Source organism: Anarrhichthys ocellatus, unplaced genomic scaffold (assembly GCF_004355925.1).
Source record: "Anarrhichthys ocellatus isolate YVR2014 unplaced genomic scaffold, GSC_Weel_1.0 scaffold23, whole genome shotgun sequence".
Classification (NCBI taxonomy): Eukaryota; Metazoa; Chordata; class Actinopteri; order Perciformes; family Anarhichadidae; genus Anarrhichthys; species Anarrhichthys ocellatus.
Genome location: NW_022280053.1, coordinates 6,186,812 through 6,207,968, shown reverse-complemented (window position 1 = coordinate 6,207,968; position 21,157 = coordinate 6,186,812). Strand labels below are relative to the sequence as shown.

Here is a 21,157-nt window from a genome sequence, read left to right as displayed (position 1 = left end):
TGTGTGTGTGTGTGTGTGTGTGTGTGTGTGTGTGTGTGTGTGTGTGTTGCTTTTCTTCAGGGAGACTTCAGAGATGACAATTTCAACACAGCCATGCAGGTGCTGAGAGATGCAGGGGATTCTGGGGGCAGCGGAGGGGGCAAGTGGGACCCGAGAGGGCGGAAAGGAGGCACTAGAGGTGTGTGTCGGTTTATAAGATGGAAATGTGTAAACATCTTAAATTCAATCATTTGCACCAGTATTTATTTATTCATTCATTCATTCATGTGTGCTCTCATGAATGGTTTCCTCAGGGCCGTCCAGCGTGTTCAAGATAGTAAAGATGATCATGGAGAGAAACTTCCAGCCCGTCATCATTTTCAGCTTCAGCAAGAAAGAATGTGAGGCCTACGCTCTGCAGGTGGCCAAGCTGGACTTTAACAGAGGTGTGTGTACTATACAGGTGTGCTTTTATCACAACTTTTGTGCTTGTAATTTGTTTCTCGACAAACCTATGCTTTGCAACAAGAGTGGTAGTTCAGCAAGTCAAGCATGACTATGTAATACTCCTGCAAGAAGTTCTTTAGTTTGAGTATTTAATAGTCCAGCGACATGATAGTAAACTCAATGTCTTTGGGTGACATCTATTATGGCAGATTCAATTAATTCCTACCTGTTTATTTGGCCAGTAGTAAATAATCAAATGTCTCCTTGATTTAATATCCCTCTGATAAGCTCAACTAAACCACATTGTTTTTATTGTGGGCTGTATTTTCCCGTCAGATATAAAGTCACACTGTTAGCACGTTGAACAATGATTATATCTGTGGTTATATCTGAGCTGAAACCGGGCGAGCGAAACCCCTCACCAAAATGCTAAATCGTTGGCAAGTGGAGCCGAGTGAATCCTCCCCACTGAGCGAGTGCCATGAATGTGGCGTATTGTGTCTGCACAGCTGGTGCAGCTGTTTGCTCCACTGGATAAGTGAAGTTGCCTCATGAGGACAAAACTCTGCGCGGTGGGAGATCATCCAGCAGTAGATCGAGCTTGGCTCACATCCACCTGCTTCAGGCTTTTTCAGTGAAACAAAACATGCGTATGAAGTCATTCTTTGGTTCTGTTTCTCCCTCATCTTAGTTTGTTTTGCCTCCATGTTGACATTTTCATAAATTAGGTTTATTTAACTTTTTTTTTTTTTTTTGTCAATGCTGCCAAGTTTTGCCAACTGTTTCATGTTTTTGAGAGTTTTCTTGAACAGAATGTTTTTCTTAGAAAATGAAGCACATGATACCCAGCAAGAGCACTCGGATAATTTCATTAGACAGAAGAACATTTAACTTGATCGAGGAAAAACGTTGAAATACAATAATCGGATTGGTAAAGGAGTATAAATATTGCTTTGACATTTGAATCCACATAACGGAATGTGATGTTTTTTTTTTTTTTTTTATAGCTACAGAAAATAATTACTTAAGCATCAGTTTCAAAACGATGCGTGTGCGTTTCTTTCTTTACGTCTGTCATTTAGAAACTCAAGGGACCATTCCTGTCTTAGCAATCAGTGGAGAAGGCAGATTGTTTAACCAGCATGTTTGCAGGCAGGTTGTTGGTGTTATGGAGCTCCTTTGTTTGGGTGCGTAGGTGGGTTATAATGAGGAGAGGGAGCCATGTGGCTGGCCTCTTATTGCCAACCAGCTACTAACCATCCCCCATCCTCTTTCTTTTACCTTTTTTCTATTTAGCGTTCTCTTTCGTCCTATATATTCTTCTCGGTCTGTTTTTATGAACACTAAAGACAGAGCCCCTCCCTCCTGCTTTGTGCTGTGACACACAGTTTCTGGGCAGATCTGTGTTGGAGTCAGGGGACCGGCTGGTGCCGAATCACAAACCAACTGACCCAATGCAGAGCTGCAGCATCAAGCAGACAAATTCGGTCGCTTCATGCTAAGACAGGTGGACACAAAGGCAGACTGTGTTGTTGGGATGCTGACAGCGGTGTTCTTTTTGGTTGAACAGCAGCATTATAGTTGTTTTTGCCACTAATAAGAAGAGCCTGAGGGTGATGAAGTCACTCCGGTCCAGAGCCAAATACCTCAGCAGTTACCGGTTGCGAGTTTGCTTTAGATCGTTGTGCTCCACAGAGGATCGTTTATCGACTCAAAGGAAGAACTCCAGCGATGAAGTTTGCTGTGGCGGATAGAAGTACCCTAATGTCTTGGTGACCCTTTGGCTTTTCTTTTACAATCATCAGAATGTTGTTTCTATGTGTACATAAGAAACATCAAAATTCTGAATGCCATAGAATGTATTGTGTACAATCGCACTCCTCAGAGGTTAAACTGTTTCCTTTTCGGATATTCTTTGAGCCTCCCTCGTGTCCCAAAAAGTGAGACTTCTGGCTTGTTGCTACAATGGCTCTGAAGCACGTCTTAGTGTGTTTGCAGCCTCTAGGGGAGGTTTATTAGACACTTGGCTCTAGCAACATCTATATGATTCTGTATGATTTAAAGTGGGGTTTTGGCTGTTACATGTTCTTCCTATCTGGCTGTTTTACTGGCCATGGATCTAGCTTAGGCAATGTAGCTATATATTCTTTTACATTGGCCCCAGTGTGTGTTTGTCTGTGGTATTGCTTTGTTATTAAACCATTAAAATAAGTCCCTCATCGGACTTCGTCGAAGTCCCAAGTTTCTGAATAACACCGGCTCATAAGAGGGACACTTTCCAAGAATGGTTTCATGAATAACAAATGACCTGTGACTAGGAGACAGAGAGAGCCACCCAGCCACAGCAAACCGTTGGTACATTCATATCCAACAGATTACAGTAATATAGTGTTAGTTAAACATGCGGCAGCCTTCAACAGCTTTCCAAACATTTATTTTGAGGAGTAGTTGAGACACGCAGCTTAAGGATGTGAGAAATTGCTTTGTGATAATATTTAGATAGTTTTATGAACAGCTACGGGGAGACATTTGTTTGATGCACCGTTTGTTTGTTCCAGAGGACGAGAAGCGTCTGGTGGAGGAAGTTTTCAACAACGCAGTGGACTGTCTTTCTGACGAAGACAAGAAACTCCCTCAGGTGAGGAGGACTGAACTCTCGCACTCCTCACAACGCGCCGGAGGTTTTTAATAACCAGCCACGTTGCTTTCACAGAAAAGACCAGAAAAAAAAGACCTCAGCGTCTCCTTCAGAATCATTTTCTGCTAAGAGAAGACAGTTAAACTGCCTTACTGTAAATGGCTGCACACATAATGTCAACACCGTGCTGTGCTGAGTCACAGTATGAAAAGCAGCCGTGTTGAAGTAACACTTGTTAGTGGGTAGACCACTACGGCAAAGCCAACCATAGCCCACACTTTTCCACTACGAAGGTTCAACATGCTCTCCCACTCTCTGTGACTTTGGCTGTGACCGTATGAACCAGCTGGTCACTAAACCTTAATACTGCAAACACTAATCTGTCTGTCAACGCTCTCGGTATTCCTCAGGTGGAGCATGTGCTGCCGCTGTTGAAGAGGGGGATCGGAATCCATCATGGAGGCCTGCTGCCCATCCTGAAAGAGACCATAGAGATCCTTTTCTCTGAAGGCCTGATAAAGGTACAACATGCTCATCAACACACATTTAAGCAAATTACATTTATCCCTTCGCAGAGGTACTGCAATGATTTGATTTGTAAAGATGCTCAAGGAGTCTTCAACCTACATTATCACCAAATTAGGTTTAATACATCGTTATAGAATAAACTGTTTTAATGTTGAGAATTGATACAAAACTCTTCTCTGCTTTTGTTTGTATGTACAAGAGCAATAAAGGTTTTTGACCACTGGTTGAGCAGTGTATTTGTGTCCTGATGCCAATTTTTGGCTCTTCCACTGATCAGCAATCTGTGGAAGTAACACGCCAACAAGACTGCTAGCAAGCAAGCATGAATGTAAACAACGCAACATTAGAAATGCTTTAAAATTGGAGCAGGAGCTTGAAGCGTTTTGATGAGCAGCCTTTATTAGTTGTCTGGCTTGTTAGTCCTCAGTGGCTTGTACCTATGAATACGATCCCTGAAGTTCTTTTACACTTTTGAAGATTTCCCTTCGTTAAATGTGTCTACATATGTTTAAGATTACCCCGTTCAGTACAGTACTATCTCTTTGGAGTTTAAATAATGTCTTTCACATTCACCATGTTCATTAGATACACAATGCCTGCTGGTAAGAGACATTGAATGCAAACAGATGTTAGTTTGTTTCCAAGAAAACTCCATAGGAGACCTTTTTTCAGCGGGATTGAAAACGACAGAATATTGCGATGACATTATCTTGATGCTGACTTTTTATTCTCCTTTCAGGCCCTGTTTGCGACAGAGACGTTCGCCATGGGCATCAACATGCCGGCTCGCACCGTGCTCTTCACCAGCGCACGCAAGTTTGACGGCAAGAATCACCGTTTTGTAAGAGCCCACACACACATGCACGCTGCTATTGTCACATAATAAGTCATAAGTACATTATGTCGTGGAACTCCAAATCCAAAAAAAATAGCTGTGGTTGTGAGCACACAGAAGGAGAAAGATGAGCCCAAAAAGCGTAGTTTATGTGAGCTAGGAATCCATCCGTGGAAGAGTTCCTCTGCCTTTTGAGGCAAAGTGCGAGGCTAATCTCCTTGTTACTCTACCAATGAAATGATAAAACTCCCCATACACAGTGCTATCTCTTTAAAACAACAGCTCTGGTCTGTGTGCAGTGTGGAGTTGTCACACAGTGTGTTGCTCTGAGGCCTTTATAAGGTCCTCGAGCCCCGCGGCTTGCAGCGCCACATAAACAGCCACGTATTGTTTATAAGAGCTGTGTGTGTGTGTGTGTGTGTTTGGAGCTGCCGTCACGTAGAAGCACCCTTCATCTTCACTTCATACACATGGCTTTCCAGCTCACATTCACACAGAGCTGAAGAGTGTGTAAGAGAGAGAGGGGAGAGATTTCTCTCCAAGAGGTTCATCAGGAACATCTGGTGCCTCCGATGGTGCCAAAGCTCCACGCAGGCACTCGCACATTTGAATTCCTGAAACGCACTGTGTTTCAAATCAAGAGCTGATCCCCCATGGCATCGGATCATTTCAACACAAAAATAGTTTCTTCAGTCTTCTTATTTTGCATGTGTATTGCCCAGAGACCAGCAGATATGTGGAATTGAATCAGAATCACGTGTGACACAGAGAAAGAGTCCCCAGAGATGGAAATCTGCTTCAGTCTCTTCCCCATGAGACAGTTCCATCATCTAGATTTAAACACATTGTCTATTCTTCAAAATATTTGGTTATATTCTCACTCAAATATGCGTTAGTTTAGTACATTCTCTCACTGCCTCTCCTGGTTTTTTTTCTTCTTGGTAGTATTCTTTGTCGTATCAATAAATAAACATTATATTACAGAGCGAAGCGTTCACTAGCGAATGTCTTTCTTCTTATTGCCTTGTGGGTGTTTCCATGTGGTCTAGATTACATCAGGTGAGTACATCCAGATGTCCGGGCGAGCCGGTAGGAGAGGAATGGACGACAGGGGAATTGTTATTTTCATGGTGGACGAGAAGATGAGTCCAGCTGTGGGCAAACAGCTGCTCAAGGTACCGTGGATACCGTGCTTTTTACGTACACGTTGTGGGGATTTGTCTGCATCCAATTGCTAGTCATGAATAACCTCTTCAGTGCTGTCCTCACATTCTTTAACCCAACACTAGTCCAACTATTCCATCACATAAAACACATAATTCACCCCGCTGCCTTGCTGAGAATTTGTGTGAATGATTAAATGGAAATTGCTGAAGTGACTCTTAAGTCTATGGATCATCGCGCCGTTTGCTGCTCTGTCAAACACTCAATAACACACACAGTGCCAGCGAAGCCAGAGTCACTCAGCCTCTCGTCTTTGATTTGACACGTTTATAGCTGCTATAAATATGTCGTGTTAATGTAAATCTGTTTCCCAGGGATCCTTGGAGAAAGCTGCGCTTCATATCCGTGTGTCTGGAGGGTGTGATTGCTAAATCTCTCTCAGTATTTCCTTTAAGAAAGGGACTTCAGCCAGCATTTATTTAGACCTCATACCTTCTTGGCACTTTTAGTAAAGTTCGTTGGTTTGTTTGTATATCATCATAATGAAAGGATTTCTTTTTTTTTTATGTTTTTGTTCTGTCTCCTTGTTCAGGGCTCAGCAGACCCTTTGAACAGCGCCTTCCACCTGACCTACAACATGGTGCTCAACCTGCTGCGTGTGGAGGAGATCAACCCGGAGTACATGCTGGAGAAGTCCTTCTACCAGTTCCAACACTACAGGGCTTTGCCTGGTGTTGTGGAGAGTAAGCATATTTCCATCCATATTTAATACAGCACACTTAATGCTGGATCAGCAAGTAACCTGTAGAGGAAACAGATGAGCAACAGCTGTATTTTTTTATTTTAGAAATGTTACACGGTGCTGTTTGTTGACACATGCTAAAGACTAAAATAAACAGTTTTGACTGTTTTCATTCCACAACTGAGATATCTTTCATTATTAGATGTCAAGAGATCGATGTGGAGAAAACCTTAAAGAAATGTTTTCACTGGAAGACGCTAATACCTCATTTCCTCTCCTGTTGTGGCCTGACTCTAGTTTCCACTCAAATCACGTTCCTGATTTTTCTGTGCAGAAATGAAGAAGTATGAGGAGCAGTACCACAGCATTGAGATACCCAATGAAGAGGGCGTGGTCACTTACTTTAAAATCCGACAGCAGCTGGCCAAGCTGGGTAAAGAGATACAAGAGTTCACCCACAAACCCAAATACTGCCTGCCCTTCTTGCAGCCCGGGAGGCTTGTCAAGGTAGAGCTTCACACTCTCACAGTTTGACCACATTATTCATTTCCACACGTCATTTAATGGCTCTCCGTTTTGATCCGTCAGGTAAAAAATGAAGACGCAGACTTTGGCTGGGGAGTTGTTGTTAACTTTAGCAAGAAGACGAATGTGAAGGTAGGTTGGTGTGTGTCTCACACACACACACACACACACACACGTACGTTATCCCATCTACATGTGGCTGTGACTAATGTGCATTTCCTCATTTAGACCAGTACAGACTCGGAGCCGCTGTACGTGGTGGAGGTTTTGGTCCACTGTAGTAAAGACTGTGTAAAAGATGCTGCGACTGAGGCTGCTAAACCTGCTGCTCCAGGGGAGACCGGAGAGATGCAGGTGGATTCAACAAGCACACATCTGCATATTTCATACACGCATGTCTCTGTAGTCAGGGGGAGTATAACTCTCTTTTTGTTTTTGTCCAGGTGGTCCCAGTGATGCTTCATCTCCTGACTTCCATCAGCTCAGTTCGCCTTTACATCCCCAAAGACCTGAGGCCCTTTGACAACCGACAGCTCATGCTCAAGTCTATTCAGGTACAAACGGCAGCCATGTTGAAAGAAAGATAATGAAACTGGTGGAACTCATCATCACGTAAGTTCTCTCTTTCCCTTTAAAACATTTTCTCTGCAGGAGGTGCAGAAACGTTTCCCAGATGGTGTTCCTCTGCTGGACCCCATAGACGACATGGGCATCAAAGATCCTGCACTGAAGAAAGTTATTCAGAAAGTGGAGGCCTTTGAGCACCGCATGTACTCCCACCCCCTGCACAGCGACCCCAACCTGGAGTCTGTGTATTCCCTCTGTGAGAAGAAAGCTCTGGTGAGAAACCGTACATGTGCGTCTCTGTGTGTGGGAGCGTCAAAAGTCACCGGTAGAACAACCTGCTAAATGTCCAACTGCAATGAGCCCATTTAAATTCACAGTTAACACAGTAGGGTTTGTTCCATTGAAATATTAATAACTTTAATCTTCCCCTTTTTATCTACATTGGCTACCTTTTGTTGGATTACAATCAATGACCTTCCATTGTCTTTTCCTGCCAGACGGGCCACATATACTCCTACAGAGAAACACAGGAAGAAAGCAAGGCTGTAACTCCTACCCGGGCCTCGCCCTTACTTTTAGGTCACATAGCAGAAAAATAAACATATATATATATTTATATGTCAAATAATATGCACATTATTGCATCTGTGTGCTCTGCTTTACCAAATTATCAGGGCAGAATGTTAAATTGGGTTCATATTTGGAAAGGTTAAAAAGGCAAAACACCCAGCTCGGAAAGCAAACCAGACCGTGTTTGACAACCTGCGTAAACATTTATCTCACTCTGTGGTCTTGTGTGTGTTATGCAATGATAAGGTATGTGGTGCAGTTTCAACTGGATAACTCTGTTTGATTGGCAGCTTAAGAGATTAACCTGCTCCTCTACGGGCATTTCTCTGCAGCTAATCCTTCATCGTATTCCTGCAGTTGACCTCCTCGTTAGCCTTTACAGCACTCGTACCACACCTGCCTTAATTGCTTAGCAAGTCTCGACTCACTAAAACTTCCTAACGCCACACATCATGGTCGATGTAGTTGAAACACATTTGATGCCATGAAGACCAAAGCTGCAACCACCGGTTTGGAGACGTTGTGCTGTAACTCCTCTGAGTTCTTTGAGCAGTGAACTATGCCGGTGAAATCTTTCTGTGCATGTGATTGCGTCTTTGGCGCGTTGTAATCTTGAGGGGTAAAGGTTCAAAGTTGATAATGGGCTTTATTGTGGACAGATAAGCGGGCAGATGAACATCTGTTGGCAGATAACTCAAATACTTCCCCTTCTTCACTCTGAAAGTTATTGTAGTGTTTCAAATGATCTCATGCACAAAACATCTGGGAGTTGTGAAATATTTTCTAGAATCCCTGAAAGAGCTCCTCCAAGTGTACATTGGGTTTAACAATACGTCGTTTGTGTGTTTTAGATTGCAGCAGACGTCCGAACGGCCAAGCGAGAGCTGAAGAAAGCTCGGACCGTCCTGCAGATGGACAAGCTGAAGTGCAGGAAGAGAGTCCTGCGACGCCTCGGCTTCGCCAGCCCGTCCGATGTCATCGAGATGAAAGGAAGGGTCGCCTGTGAAATTAGCAGGTAAGGGAAGGATGGAGCGCACACCGAGCGACCAATCTGTGGAAGTGCTGTCTGAGTCACACTGACGAGGAAAGCAGAGGTGTTTGGGTTAATCATGGTGGGCCGTTGCCCCGTCCAACAGATGAAGGTAGTCTGTGAATGTGGATGTTTCTCAGTATTAAAGCACTAGTCTGAAATACTTGATGATGACACAGGTTTTTTGGGGGGAAAAGACAATGTACAGCCTCTGTCTGACGGCCATCTTGAATGTGAAACTGCTGCGTGGATAAGCTAATTAATGAAACATGAGGATGTGATAATAATGGAGGTTTAGGGAAGTAAAGTAGATTTCATGGAGCAGAGGTTTGGGGCTTTCTTTCTGATTTTCATTTAAAATCTTAGTTTATTTCTTGAGCAGCTGATGACGGCACAGAAAAGACATCCAGCTGGACTAAACTTAGTTTAATAATTAACGTTTAGTAATTTATAACCTTTATTTTAATAGAATATTGAAATAACCAGTTCTCCAGGATCTGCAGGACAGATTTCTTGGTAAAATCGAGTGAAACCCTCGACGATAAATTACTATTTTGACGCAGATTTATCTTACGTGAGGTGTCATCGCATTAACGGTGGCTTGTCTCCTTCTACCCATAGCCTCCATTTATCTATTATTGATGAGATGGACGGTAACTCTGGATTTCTTATTTGGTGAAATGTTGTATGTATCCAGGGCTGAAACATGAAGAGCATCTGTCTTTACCTTCTCCAACCGGCCACATTCATGCAGCAGCTTAAAGTGTTTTAACAGAACAGGGAAGAGATGGAAGTATAAAGTAATAACATCTCATCCAATAATTCTTCCAGTGCTGACGAGCTCCTGCTGACGGAGATGGTGTTCAACGGTCTCTTCAACGATCTGACGGTGGAACAAGCCACCGCCCTGCTGTCGTGCTTTGTCTTCCAGGAGAATGTACGAACAAACACACACAAACCCACAAACCCTCTAGTTCTCCATACAGACGTAGAGCCTTTTTCTGGAACACTGAGATAAACGGCTGATTCCCATTCCCACACACTCAAGCTCCCGTCGCATTGTTGGCCTCTCTGCAACCGAAACAGAAACCTGAGGTTGATATGCGTTTGTCTTTCCTAATGAAGCCCGTTCTCTCAATGAGGCAACCCAGCGTGAGACGGTTTAATGAAGCTTTTCTTTGGCTCGTCATCAGCTGTTAATGTAGACCAGCTGACAGCTGAAGCTGACTAACACTTAGTGAATTGTTTTATTACCAAAGAAAAGTAGGATCAAATGTTTGAAGCGTCATTTCTCAATTCTGCTCATTTTGATGTTGAATGCTAAAACAAACAAACATCTGACTGGGCAAATAAATTGGTTTCTTCTCCAGTGGGCCTTTATTCAGTTCAAAGAACATACATTTCACATAAAACAAATGTTTGGAGTTTGCTATCACATGTTCACAACGTTAATGATGTCATTTTGCCCTCCAGGCCAGTGAGATGCCAAAACTGACCGAACAACTAGCAGCTCCCTTGAGACAGATGCAGGTGAGACGACCTAAAGATGATCTGAATCAATTTGTTTGTAATCGATACGCGTTTGGATTTGGTGGAATCGTGAACGCTGTTGTTTGTGTTCAGGAGTGTGCGAAGCGCATAGCCAAAGTTTCTGCAGACGCCAAGCTGGAGGTGGACGAGGAGACTTATCTGAACCAGTTCAAGCCTCACCTCATGGATGTGGTGTTCGCCTGGGCTAACGGCGCCACGTTTGCTCAAATCTGCAAGATGACCGACGTCTTTGAAGGTGTGCCGGTCATATTAATATCCAACGATGATGACAGGAAGTTAAAACACACACTTCCCTGTTTTACAATTCCAATTTTTGACATTCTTGCGCTTACCTCGACCATTTCAATTTAGTTGTACTTTATTATTTACGACATTAATTTGACAGCTAAAGTTATTTCCAGACTTTGATTTTTTATTTTTTTTAAAATAATAAGTTCAAACTAGCTCCACCTCAACCGGCTAGAGCAGTAACATAACAATCTAATGATGTCAGTGATGAAGTACATCAGTCACAGGGTCCACTTTTCTGCAAAGCGCGTACTGTCACTTTAAATACTTTGAGTATATTTACTTCTTCTTCCACCGCTAAGGTACAACATGCCTTTACCAATCTGATTTCTTCACCATCACATGTGCAGCTGGCTGTCAGAGGCTCACTAATTGATTGATTATGTGATGTTTGATTTGAACACAGTCCCAAGTCCGTCAGTCTCCTAGTTTCTGTCTCTGACTGCCAACACTGACCTCAGCTGTGAAACATTACATGTCATCGTATTGAGAAAGTAACATTTAATTGAGAAACTCTGGAGTGTGTGTGCGCAACTATGGATCTGCAAGGAGTGAAACTACATTCCTCCAAGATATCCTTCTTCTGCTATTGAACGTTCTGTATGAATTATTGCTAGATTGAACTATGAAATAATAACATTAGTCCCACACACTGAACACTGTGTATTTGTATCTGTAGGGAGTATCATCCGTTGCATGCGCCGCCTGGAAGAAGTCCTGAGACAAATGTGCTCTGCAGCCAAAGCCATCGGCAACACTGAGCTGGAGAACAAGTTTGCTGAAGGTGAGAAACATCACGTTAATCCCCAGAAAGTCAGTTGCCGATTGTTAAAGCCACTTTTTAACATTGGCTGGTTTTCTTATTCTTCTATGTGCTTAATATCTTTGGGTTGTTTGTTAGACAAACCAAGACATAAGCAGAGGTCATCTCAGACCTCTGCACACCTGAGATGTTGTGTTTTTACCTTTTTTTTTTTATGAATTCATTATGAAAATAATCATTAGACCAACATGCCCTGATTGCTCCAGACCCTTTTTAAGTAAGTTTGAGACATGATTCAGCCATTTGATGAAGCATACCACCATCATCCTTATGGCTGTAAAGAGGAAATTCTTCTGGACTAAAGGTTAAGGTTAAACACTCCTGAAACAAATGTGTTATAAATGATGCATTAAACTCTTAATTTCCGTGTCTCTGCAGGAATAACGAAGATCAAGAGAGACATCGTATTTGCTGCCAGTCTCTACCTTTAACGACCTTTCAGCTTTTCAACACACGACGGGCAGCACTGGAGGATGAATGCTGTTTAGTTCTGATTAACTCCTGATGGATCTCCTGAACCTCGATTCTTTTTGTTTTAGTCTCACATTTTTCCCACAGATTAAATGTTAAATGGGCTTTTAATTTATGTCCTTCAGTTCAAATTTTTGACCGGTTTCTTTTTTTTCTTAACTTTGTAATGTCCTGTTCAGTTGTGTTATCCACGGTGATAATTCCATTAAATATATAAATGACATTAAACGGAAGTGTTTTTCCTTTAGGTCAATGCTTCTGTATAGACAATACGTTGAACATTCATTATTTTTCGCTTACATCAGCCAATTGGTTCATAATCTGACGTTATTTTGATGTACGTGATTGAGAAAGTAAACGAGTCATGCTTTAATTTTATGACGCCACATGACATAATACAATCACTTAATTTCTGTTGATTTGAAGTAAAATGGCTTTATTTTTGCTTTTTTTTCTTATTTTAGACATTTGTACATATTTCACTTTTTACAATAACCTCAGTATGGTGTTGTTTTTTTGAATACAGATTATAAAAAAAACCTACATTGTCTGTTCACTTGATTCTACTCGTTCTTGATACACAGGTTGCTGTGTTAGCAGCAGTCCAGCAAAGGCAACACAGACTAAAACTGACTCTTCAACTCTCTAACCAAACATGATACAAGTCATGCTTCCTTCTTGACTATATTAGATTAGGAGGGTGGAGAGTAAGGCAGCACTGGCCTGGAGTCAGCAGCTCCAGATGTGAAGCAGTGTTGCCCTCTGGTCTAGGATCAGTTTTAGTCTCCAGCACATTCTAGCTTTGAGAGGCAAACATTCCTCTAATTGGCTCCTTAATTTACGCTGGACCTGAGGCAGCAGACAGTGTCTCTGGGTGTTGGAGACAACCTAGAAACTGATCCTACATCAGATCCTTGAGGAGATTGACTCCAGGTCAGGGAAAGCACAAAGCAATTCAAATGTTCCCAACCCTCCAAAAAATATAATAAAATCATTCATGGGCGATCAGTAACTTAAGACTAGTCAGATATGTCACATATGTTCAACATTTTCTTGTAGAGTCAGAGGAAAAGATTGATAAAACTGTTTATATGATAAATATGAAGTTACATTTAGGAGATAGTTATCTTAGCATAAAGTCTGGAAACAGCTAACCTAAATCATAATAGTGTCATAGAAAAAGTAAAAGTATAGTACTGCCCTTGCACAGTATGTCACAAAGTCAGTATAAAATATAAAAAATATCAGTCATAGTATAGTATTTTAAAAAAAAAAGGTAATGAAAAAATTCATAGCATACCATGTTGAAAAAATATAAAAGGTCATATATGGTATGTCAAAAAAGTTCATAAGTCATATAGCATATCTGTAAAAGTATGGTATCTCCATTTTCTCTTTTTAGAGTGTCATGTCATGAGAAAAGTGTCTAAAAAAATAAGTCAGCATAGTATGTTGAAAAATTAAAAAAAGTATAGCATGTCGAAAGTCATTGTATTAGTCAGTATATATGTTGTAAAAATATATAAAGGTCACAATATATCCTGCTGTAAAAACTATAACAAGTCATGGCATACAATAAAAGTGAAGTCATTGTATAGTATGCCATGAACTGTCATTAAGAAAAGTCATAAAATAGTGTGCCGTTCATTCCCAAAATGTTAAAAGAAATGTCGATTCATGTCATCCACGTGAGAGTTGTACGTTATAAATGACTTCGGTTGTGAACAGAATTGTTTTTTATTCAGGCGAATGCGTCTGCGTTGTCAGAATACATTGAACATTCATGCTTTTATCATTTTCGCTTACATGAGCAAAGTGGTTCATAATGAGACGTTATTCTTGATATATCTGGCTGAGAAAGTAAACAAGTCATGCTTTAAGTTGATGACGGCTCATGACATAATACAAACACTTGCGTTTCCTTTCTGTTCATGGTAATAAGTAAAATGGCTTTTGTTTTCCTTTTTTTGACATTTGTACACGTTTTACTTCTTACTTTCTATAAAAGTCTGAATGATTTGTTATTTACACACAGATTATACAAAAGTACATTGTTGTCTGTTCACTTGATGTTTGCATTAGTTGTTAGATACACAGGGAGCTGTGATAGCAGCAGCAGCAGCAGCAGTCCAGTAAAGGCAACGCGGGACTAAAACTGACCGTCTGCTCTTCAACTCTCTAACCGAACATGATTCAAGTCAAGCTTCCTCCTCGACTATATTAGGTGAGACAGCTGGAGAGCAAGGCAGCAGTGGCCTGGAGTCAGCAGCTCCAGATGTGAAGCAGCGTTGCCCTCTGGTCTAGGATCAGCTTTAGTCTCCAGCACGTTCTAGCTTTGAGAGGCAAACATTCCTCTAATTAATGGCCCCTAAATTAACACTGGACCTAAGGGAGCAAAGTTATGAGACTCAGACATCTCAGGTGTGCTGGAGTCCACCTAGAAACTGATCCTAAAACAGATCGTTGAGCAGATTTGACTCCAGGTCAGGAAAAGCACAAAGCAAGGTTACATTCACAGGTTTCCAACCCTCCTCTCCCTCTCTCTCTCTCCCAGCAGTGGTCAGACCCTTTAGTGGGCGCGTGCAGCAGTAAAGTCTTCCCACCAGCTCAGTAGATAGATGCATGCTAAATGGTTCCTGTCTTTACAGAATCTCTAGCCTCTAACCTACATCTATCTCAGTCACTTAGGCATATCTACAAGCCTTGGACAGGTTGTCACCCCGTTCCTTCAAAAAGGTGGAGAAAAATGATAAAAGTCTTAAAATCTGAACAGGCCCGATGCATAGTCATCCACTGGCTGACTTGAGGTAAGAACCAAATGTAAATCCATGCGGGGGTATCGGATGAGAATTAGTGTGAGATGAAAGGCTAGAGAGCTGGGATCCTGGGTGTGCATCTGGGCAGAGCAGAGAGGGGTCGTCCTCCTCCTCTTGTCTCAGCTTAGTTGGGACTCTCAAAGTGGTTTCCATTTGTTGTCTCCTGCAGGGTTGTGTGTGGCATGTCGACATCTTTACGGACATCTACGCGTGGCTTGAAAAAGTCAGACACGCAGAAGACCTGCAAGATACAGGAAGAGAATGTGAAAAGAAAAGGCATAGATGAGTGTTTGGGTTAACGATTTACACCTGTGCTTTGTTTAAAACAAAAAACATCCTGATGGGAAAATTAATACCTTTAATTTGTAATTTGGGAAATATGCATTCACCTTTCTTGCAGAGAGTCAGATGAAAATCATATTTGTATGATAAATATGAAGTTACATCCAGGAGATATTTGGCTCAGCATAAAGACTGGAAACAGCTATCCTGGTTCTTTCAATGTCATAGCAGAATACATTTCATAATACAGTAAGTCATAAAAAAAATCATTATATAGTAGGTCACAAAAAAAGGGAATATGAAAGTCATTATATAGCATGTCATAAAAATGCCATAAAAAAGTCATAGCTAACTTCACAGGTACAGGTATGTGATGAATTTGTGCCATGGACACCAAACAGACAGTCGTGCGTAATGATAAATAATATTTGAAATATCCTGTTGCCCCATTCATAGCTGTGGTCGTGCATCAAAGGCATTGGAAACTATTTTATTCAATTGGCTGCTTATTGTGAGAGATGCAGTCCTACATGGACACACAACTGTCTGCCACAGTTATCTCACATGAGAGATTGATGGAAGTGTGTGTTTTGCCTCTAAATGCCACACTGAGCAGATCATGCACACAGAGCTATGCGAGCAGTTTCCACCCTCCATCCGGTGTTCATGCTATGCCAAGACAAACATCTCCTGGTTTCATATTTCACTGATAGATATGAGCGTGTGCATCTAATAAAAAGGCAGATAATGCCCCCAAATGAATAAAAAAAGAAAAGAAAAGAAAGCAAACTTGCATATATATAAAAAAGCTTAAGACCCATCACTTACCACCAGGATAGCCATGAGAGCCCCCTGCAGGAGTCCCGTCAGCACATCGCTCCAGTGATGCTTATAATCAGACACCCTCGACAATCCTGTAAACACCGAGGCAGCAATCAGGAAAAACTGGATCGTGGGTCTCAACAGCCTCGCCCAATCAGCCTGGAGTCGGGCCTGCAGGTAGAGCTGAAAGAGACGCAGCAAAAGGACTGTTGGATGATCAGTGTCGTACGCAGCATTACTGTGTGAGTGGTAGGAAAGCGAGCTGCAGGGATTTAAAGATGACTCAGTGTATTTCCATTTGCCTGACCACACCAGAGATAAATATATCATGTTTTAAACAAACATCTTCTTAAGTTATTAGATTATTATCATTATTAGAAATCTCCAGCAGGCCACATTTCACTTTGTCAAACTGACCTTAAAACAATCAACTGATACAAGTAATCAGTCAAACATTATCTCTGTCCAGCTGAACGCCGTGTTCAAAACTTGTGTTTGTATTGAAAACAGGCATCTTTTCTTTTTTTGTTGTTGTCGTTTCAAATCGAGGACAAACAAGTTTATCCAGATCCATGTTGCTCTTCCTGTAACACTAAAACTACGCAAACGCTGTCCTTTAACTGTGGGAGCACACAAAATAAAACACTCCCTGGATTTGTAGGTCAACGTTTAAATGTCAGCTGCTGTTGCTCATACTTGGATTTCCACTCAAAGAAGAGGGAGCGGGAGCGCTACGTTGGTGCCAGGACTTTGTCCCTGCATCTATTTATATCTGCTGGTGTTGAATGAATCAGCAGCCGGTAAAGTTTAGCAGGGCTAGGCAGTAAAATCAGCTCTGGACAAACACAACAGAGGGTCCACGGATGCTCCTCTGAGCAGGACAACTGTCATCAAAGGCGGATTAAAGAAATCTCCAAGCGCTGCAGTTTGAAGCGATATTTTGGCATCTTGGGAAATATACTCATTAGTCGCCTTTACCGAGAGGTCAATGAGAAGATCCATAGCATTCATGTCTGTTAAATTAAAGGCTACAGCCACGTAGGAGGCCGTTAGCCTAGCGTAGCATAAAGACTGGAAACGGGGAAACAGCTAGGCTGCTTCTTCTATCTCAGAAAATAACAGTATTTCAAAAAAATGTCAAACTATTCCTTTAAGCTTGAGTTATTAATATGACCATCGCATTCTGTTTAGGAGCTTGATGTGCCAGTTTACATGACAGCAAATGATTAAAAAAAAGATATATTGTTCACAATAATTGGTTGAAGAACTTCCTCTGAAGACAATGCTCCAGTGAATAATGATTGCAAGTCAGTGTGTAACTAGTTTCAGTACTTACAGCCAGGAACAGCATGCAGTACATGGAAAAAGAGGAGTGGCCGGAGTAGAAGGACAGCCTGCAACGGAGAGACAAAAGCATTGCTCAACACTTTGCCATGTGCTTAAATAATTAAAAGACAAAACAAATGTGAAGACACTTAGAGATGTTGTTGTATTATTCATTAGTCAGACACACAAACATCATCCTGGCACAACCGTATTGGGAGTTTGAATTATCGCCCAGCCCTACTGACTACGTGAGTTGGTTGCAGTCGGGGACATGAATGGTTATACAGCAGCTATAGTCTGTCAAATTTCAGACAAAAGGAAAACAATGTCCGTCACAAAGCTGTGTGGCTTCAGCTGGCTTGCTTTGTAAATGTAACACGAGTAACAGCAGTGAAGCAGAAAATCCTCAAATCTCTAAGAAGCTGAAATCAGTATTTATTCTACTTATTGTTTCAGCACCAACAGTGTTGTTAGTGGACGATCACAAAGGAACGTGGTTAGAAACCCCAACTGGCAAATGAAATAATAATGCCGACCTCTCTACATCTTCTGTGGCATCGCATTAAAACTGCAGGATGGTCCGAGCCTGTGAGGGCTCCACTCTATATGAACAGAATCCATTGGGATTCAAAAATGGTGTCCCTTTCCTTACTGGTCTGTTTTTTAAATCACACTCTCAAGCATTGAGAGCCTAAAGTTGGGCTTTCTCTCAAAAGCAAACAAATACATTTCTCTCCTCGGGAAATGAAACTAAGCCAAAGAAGAATCATATTACAGTAAGATGATCCTGAGCAGGCTGCACGACATGCTCTGTCCTCTCCTGCTCATTTTCTCCATTAGAGACTAGCAGGCCACCCCAACCACCCACACCCACACACACACACACACACACACACACACACACACACACGTTGGAAAGACAAAAACGTCCTTACTGGATCCTCATTTGAACCTGCTGATACATTTTGTCTCATTATACTACATTAGAATAAACCTTTCGTCTCAGCTCGGGGGAAACTGGCTGTTCGAGAGAAGACACAGAAAACAAAAACACTAACTTTTAAGCAGAACAACCTACTTTACCTTTAAGTCAAGTAGAACTGAATAGAATAGAATAGAAAGTATCTCACAGCCCATAGTGCTGGTACAATCTGCACAGCTGACGTCACTGCTTCTATAATTACAGAGGTCTTGGTGCTTGTGCCTTCATCAGAATGAGAAGTGGATATCCTCCCCGCCCACTATGCTTCCTTCTGCTCTGAGCTGATAACGGACACAAACAAGCTCTACATTCCTGGTATATTATTCAATCCTTCTGGTCTTCTTACCTTTACATCATCCGTGTGCAGATATTGACCAGAAACTAAAAAGTTGCACAACTTCACAATGTTATGCCATAACAGTCCTTCCATTGCCGTCATTAATCAACTAAGTATTCGTAGGTTGTTCAGTGACACATCTAACCTTTGCCCTCTGTACTTGTTGCGTGTTGCAAAACAATGGAGTGAATAGAGGTTTAGAGTGAGATTTCACTAATCTGTTGGGCAACAAACAAAAACCCAGGGAGCTGCAAATTTAAATGAGGGGCTCATTTCAACAGCAAGCATCTGAAATCATTAGTTAATATGTCTATAAAAAGGTTAAGTGAGTGAAAACTGTTGTTACAATCTTCCGCATCTATTTTGAGAAAAATCCTCACATTCCAAAAAGTGGAACCAGAAAATGTTGGAAAATGACTAAAACAATCGATCCATAATCAGAATAAGTTGCTGGTTGATTCATCCGTCCATGTCCAAGTTCTGAGGTAAAGCGATACGTACCTGCCCTCATTGACCATCTTCTCGTCTCCATTGCAGGTGAACTCCTCAATATACGCCCCCGATGAGCAGTTGATAAACTTCCAATCAGGTCTGCACACATCCAGGAAGTGCGGCCTGAGACGGCCGATGGAGTACTTGGCTATGTCGGTCAGAGACTGGCTCATCGCGGCGCCAAAGAGGAACGTGCCGATGGCTTTGTAAACAGAGGAAATGTGGCTGCCGAAAGAAGATTTGGATTTGATGCGCTTTAGATAAACTGAAAGGCACTCGCCAAATATCATCTGTAAGGGGAGGGGGGGGAGGACAGGATACAGAGTTAGAGATTTGTACAGAAATACAAAAAACTACAAATGAAAATGAAAGATGCAACTGAATGAAATCCACTCCAGAGCCTAAAATATTCCCTAATCCCTGTGCAATAGTGTTTAAAGGAATAGTTTGACCTTTTGGGATCAGTATGACTCTAATGTCTGTATGCTAAATAACTACTACCACCAGCAGCCAGTTAGCTTAGCTTAGCATAAAGACTAAAGAATGTATGGTGAATGCTTTCCTCATGAAGTCAAGGTACCTGCACCACTTCAGTTATTGAACTACGTGTCAATTACCGAGCTTTAGAGGAGCTGGTTAAACTTTGGACAGAGGCCTTTCTGCTAAGCTAAGCTAATCATCTGCTGGCTGTAGCTTCATATAACGGGCAGATATGAGCATTATTTCTAAAAGTGTCAAACAATTCCTTTAAATACAATCTCTATAACACGACAGAGGAATGCTCATCTGACAAAAATATAACACATAATGTTGTAAAATATGATTGGCCACAGGATGATGTCCACTTAAAATAATATACATTTAGTTTGATCTAATTATTAGATATTTTTAGATCTCACAGTAAGAGATTTTGGAGCTTGTACGCATGCGTTCATACTGTATTAAACACGTCAGAAGTGCACGTGTTTGTTCATCGTCAAAAGATTTCAGTGGGCTTAAAAAGCTGGTGTCGCTTCTGCTCTGTTAACTTTAAAAGCTCCCGTCGATGGCTCACTGAAGATTAAAGGAGTCTGTTCTTCATAAAGCTGCTTTAAGCTAACTTACTGCATCTAAAGAATGTAAATGAATACATAGGTGAGATGCAGTATGGAACCTTTTTGTAAAACTTTAAGTGTTCAGTAAAAAGATACCTTCTCAGGTTATACACTGAACTGACTGAGACACTTTGCCCTTTGAGAGTTGTCACGTTTTTTTCAATTCCATTCAGCATCGAATGACCGAAGTCACCGCTGTGTCGCTGGTGAAGAGTTTCACATCTGTCATATTTACGGTCGTTCTGCAGACTGTTGGGGCGGCTGCAGAATAATTTAGGGCTGCCGAGTTTCAAAGTAAAGGTTCACCTCAGGTCACCCTTCTATTTTCATCTTCAAATATTGCAGTTTGGAGAAAAACATTTTCTACAACATGCAGTTAGCAAGTTAAGTCACAGTTGGTGACTTAGTGGTGGCTGACGCAAGCAATTAAAAACACACTAGAGTATTAGAGAATCAAGTACTTAAGAGAGAAGAGAGAAGTTCGGGGTGTTAAAGAGGATACAGATCAGCTGCACATGAAAGACAAGTCAAATAGAGAACCGTTAGCAGAAAACAAAACAGATGCACTTACAGTGAGTATTGTGACGGGAATCATAACCCCTCCTAACAACTGATAGGAAATGGTGTCTTCTTTAAGGGGGTACTTGATTGAATCATCATTACAGAAAAAGCCCCGGCGGAAAGGACTGTGTTGCAATGTGAGTATTACAAATGGAATTCCAGCTATAGCAGAGAGGCAACGAGAGAAAAAACAAAAAGGGAACAAAATTCAGGTTACAAGAACATGTCACTGGGCCCTTAGAACATCCTACCCATGATGCACCTGGAGGAGACAGCAGCCATGTTAG

General features: G+C 41.6%; 2 protein-coding genes across 4 annotated transcripts in view; one reads left to right on the top strand and one right to left on the bottom strand.

Moving 5' to 3' along the window:
- Positions 1–13,201, top strand: part of mtrex (Mtr4 exosome RNA helicase) — a 16,629-nt gene extending 3,428 nt beyond the window's left edge. The window contains exons 10-27 of one of the 2 annotated variants that reach the window (XM_031860047.1): positions 61–178; positions 294–425; positions 2,985–3,064; positions 3,475–3,585; positions 4,332–4,433; positions 5,477–5,602; positions 6,184–6,334; positions 6,668–6,840; positions 6,922–6,990; positions 7,087–7,212; positions 7,302–7,412; positions 7,510–7,698; positions 8,847–9,010; positions 9,857–9,962; positions 10,499–10,555; positions 10,649–10,811; positions 11,544–11,648; positions 12,066–13,195. In XM_031860047.1, coding sequence (XP_031715907.1) covers positions 61–178; positions 294–425; positions 2,985–3,064; positions 3,475–3,585; positions 4,332–4,433; positions 5,477–5,602; positions 6,184–6,334; positions 6,668–6,840; positions 6,922–6,990; positions 7,087–7,212; positions 7,302–7,412; positions 7,510–7,698; positions 8,847–9,010; positions 9,857–9,962; positions 10,499–10,555; positions 10,649–10,811; positions 11,544–11,648; positions 12,066–12,118 — 2,136 coding nt within the window. In that variant the 3' untranslated portion in view covers positions 12,119–13,195. Of the gene's footprint in view, positions 1–60; positions 179–293; positions 426–2,984; positions 3,065–3,474; positions 3,586–4,331; positions 4,434–5,476; positions 5,603–6,183; positions 6,335–6,667; positions 6,841–6,921; positions 6,991–7,086; positions 7,213–7,301; positions 7,413–7,509; positions 7,699–8,846; positions 9,011–9,856; positions 9,963–10,498; positions 10,556–10,648; positions 10,812–11,543; positions 11,649–12,065 lie in introns of both variants that reach the window. The other variant, XM_031860048.1, reaches the window with a different exon arrangement.
- Positions 13,202–13,879: 678 nt separating this feature from the next.
- The window catches only part of plpp1a (phospholipid phosphatase 1a), an 11,926-nt gene continuing 4,648 nt past the window's right edge, over positions 13,880–21,157 (bottom strand). Inside the window, exons 2-6 of one of the 2 annotated variants that reach the window (XM_031860051.1) lie at positions 20,881–21,032; positions 19,225–19,505; positions 17,415–17,472; positions 16,085–16,261; positions 13,880–15,215 (exon numbers count right to left, since the gene is read on the bottom strand). In XM_031860051.1, coding sequence (XP_031715911.1) covers positions 15,099–15,215; positions 16,085–16,261; positions 17,415–17,472; positions 19,225–19,505; positions 20,881–21,032 — 785 coding nt within the window. In that variant the 3' untranslated portion in view covers positions 13,880–15,098. The remainder of the gene's footprint in view (positions 15,216–16,084; positions 16,262–17,414; positions 17,473–19,224; positions 19,506–20,880; positions 21,033–21,157) is intronic. The other variant, XM_031860049.1, reaches the window with a different exon arrangement.